Genomic DNA, 2,975 nt, shown 5'->3' with positions numbered 1-2,975 from the left:
CTTTCAGTAATAAACATCTAAAAACATAAATCTCCTCAGACCGGATCCTCGATGTGAGAACGTCTGAGAACTACTGGAATATGGAAATAAAAATATCAATTGTAAAATTTATATTTTCATTTTATAGTTCATGAATTTATAATATCTTTTTAAATATATCAATATATAAAACTTTAATTATTGTGATGGCACGCTAACGCCTCCGTACCCAAACACAGCTCTCGTCTATAGATACAGAATCTCTTACAGTGTTCAGTCACTTATCATTATAACAGGTTATTGACCGGGTCGACTTCACCTGTTGACACGTTTAAAAGCTTCACCTGCTCATTGGAAACAGCAGCGTTACAGTAAATTCGCTTCATAGCACCCTGAGGCGAGCTGTGGTGGGCGGAGCTCCACAGACTCTGACTGACTGACAGTGACGGAGCTTTAAAGACGCCGTCCTGACACGAACCTGCTGAGGATGAAAGACTTTGGTAAAATCAAACCTACATAAATATGGAATAAGCTGCTTTTAATACAATAAACAATATTTCCCCGTGTTATAGACAGTAAGCAGCAGTGTACATATATACTGTGATTATATATATAACACAGTAACGCTAATATACACCAGGTGATCAGTCCATTTGTTAAAAACAAACACAGAGGTATAAATATACTCAAAGACTACACACACACACACACACACACACCTCACACACACACACACACACATATCTATACATTTACTGGTAATGTGAATTAAATGGACCCTCGTTCCCTTTAGTGATAATAACGTGCTGAACACACACACAGGATTGTGGGAGCTGATCTCAGCTGCTGTTTTCCCAGGTGTGCGTCCTAAGGCGAAGTGCTCGCGTTGAAAAGTACAGAGGACACGTTGAACGGGGAAATCCTCCCCAAATGTGAATCGTCCAGACTCCCAGAGTTTCTGGTCTTACCCGCAGCAGGAGGCGCACTCCTGTCTGATGGAGCCTCAGCTTCCTGTCTGTGGCTCCCGAGACGTCACTCCAACATGGCGTCCAGCTGGTCAGCGAGGTCGTCGAACATGTTGCTGATGTCATCCAGGATATTTCCCGCCGCCTTGACCGTGCTGCTGCCGCTGAGGAGGAGACAGACGCCGTTAGTCACACAGAACAGATTACATGTAACCCCCCCCCCCGGACACGCCTGTACGTGAGTGACGTCTTTACCCGTCCACGCTGCTCCCTTGAGCCAGCTTGTTCTCCACCACTTTGAGCGCCGCCTCCAGTGACGTGCTGGTTTGCTCCAGCCTCTGGTGAGCCAGCACCTCCAGGCCGGCCGCACTCGCCTGGGGCGTCCCCGCTCTCCCCGCCTGGACCGCCGCTGCCGAGGCGGAGAACGAAGGGGCCTGGACCGGAGAGGACGGAGCGGCTGACGCGACGCTCTGGAGCGCGGCGAGGGTCGGTCCTGAGGGACATGAAGAGCTGGTTTAGATTTGAAGTCAGAGAAGAAGAAGTTCAGATGTTATCGGAGGTCGTTGTTACCTGCTGCTGACGGCGGCGTGCTGCTGAGCTGAGGGAGTCTGGACCCCGACGGCCCAGCAGCTCTCTGCGGACTCTCCAGCTTCAGCGTGGGGGGGTGTCTCACGGCTTTAGGACTGGGGGAACACGTGTGAAGCTTCGGTGACACCGTGTGAATCTGAACGCTGGTTAGTTTGGGGATGGCTGTTTGTGCGCCCGCCTGTACCGGAGCAACTGTTTTCTGGGGGGGTGTTGGTTTGATGTTGGGGGGCTGTTTGAGAGGACTGGGAGGTTTTGAGGACACCGGGGGCTTCGGGCCTTTTCCCACCGAGCCGACTCTCTGGAAAACGTTCCTCTGAGGTTCCTCGCCGCTCTGCGTCCCGGCGACATCGTGTGCGTTCGCCCTGTGGTTGTCGTCTCTGTTGGGTGAAGACGCCTCCTCGGGCGTGGAGGCGTCTTTGTCTTTGGGTTTGTGTCGTCTCTTCACCGTGTCGGACTCTTTCAGGTTGAACTCTGGGAGCTCCAGGCTGTTCGGAGTCTGGACGGGATCCTCCGGGGGAGTCTTCATTTCGCCGTCGCCCCGGCTGACGACCGCGATCCTGGGTCGCTGTTTGATGGTGAGGTTTCCCTCCTTGGCGAAGGGCAGGTGGTCACATGAGCTGTTCTTCGGAGACGCACCTTTTGATATTCTTTCACTTCTTCTCGCTCTCTCTCTCTCCTCAGTCGCTCCATCAGTGTTTCCTCCTCTCTGTCTGTCACTGTCGCCCTCCGTCCTCTCACTTCCTGGTCTTCTTAAGCCGCCGACGCCCAGGGCGGGCACAGGTTTGGAGTGCTGCAGGATGATGTGAGCAGGAAGTCCGTGTGGAATCGGGGAGGAGGCGGGGCTAAAAACAGGCGACACGGGGACGTGTGTTGGTGGTGGGATGTCTATCCTCCTGGACGGACTGCTGCTGCTCCCCTCCAGCCTCGCTGCGATGCTCCTCACGCTGCCCACGCTCTCTATCTCCACCCCGCCCTTCACCTCCGGCTCCACGACTTTACCGTTTCCCGGCTGGCGCGGTGGGCTGCCGCTTACCGAGCTCATCCTCTTGGGCGGTGGCGGGGGCGGGCCTTTGCGTCGGGAGCGCACGGCGAAGGAGTGGCTGCGGTTGATGTGGCGTTGGGCCCCCGTGGCGCTGGTGTGCCCACGTCCCGGCCTGCGCGACAAGGTGGCGTAGGAGGGCAAGGCTGCAGCGGAAGCGGAGGTGCAAGGGGGAGCGAGGTCATCATCTTCGTCTGGCTCGCCGTCGGACAGGGCGTAGCGAGTCAGACTTTGGGCGCGCTTCTTGTGGGGGCCCCTCTGGGCGTCGTCAGCTGGGGCCGGTCCGGGCCAGGGCCCCAGGAGAGGGATCGCTCCGGGCAGCGGCTTGGAGAGGACCCGCGGAGCGCCGTTGACCCCCGTCTGAGCCTGGATGTAACTGAAGGCCTTCTGGGTGGGGGAGGGCT

The 2,975-nt window shown here is 55.8% G+C and overlaps 1 protein-coding gene across 2 annotated transcripts in view; it reads right to left on the bottom strand.

The window, feature by feature from the left end:
- Positions 1-706: 706 nt before the first annotated feature.
- LOC111651942 (caskin-2) overlaps positions 707-2,975 on the bottom strand; it is a 26,970-nt gene continuing 24,701 nt past the window's right edge. For both annotated transcript variants that reach the window (XM_087172837.1, XM_087172838.1), the window contains 3 exons: positions 1,515-2,975; positions 1,200-1,437; positions 707-1,108 (listed from right to left, as the gene is read on the bottom strand). The exon at positions 1,515-2,975 is cut by the window's right edge and continues 798 nt beyond it. In XM_087172837.1, coding sequence (XP_087028963.1) covers positions 1,012-1,108; positions 1,200-1,437; positions 1,515-2,975 — 1,796 coding nt within the window. In that variant the 3' untranslated portion in view covers positions 707-1,011. The remainder of the gene's footprint in view (positions 1,109-1,199; positions 1,438-1,514) is intronic.

Source organism: Seriola lalandi, unplaced genomic scaffold (genome assembly GCF_002814215.2).
Source record: "Seriola lalandi dorsalis isolate HSWRI2012SDOR001 ecotype SW California unplaced genomic scaffold, Sedor1 jcf7180002053876, whole genome shotgun sequence".
Taxonomy (NCBI): domain Eukaryota; kingdom Metazoa; phylum Chordata; class Actinopteri; order Carangiformes; family Carangidae; genus Seriola; species Seriola lalandi.
Note: the sequence above shows the minus strand (reverse complement) of the source record. Positions and strands in the feature narration are given on the sequence as shown.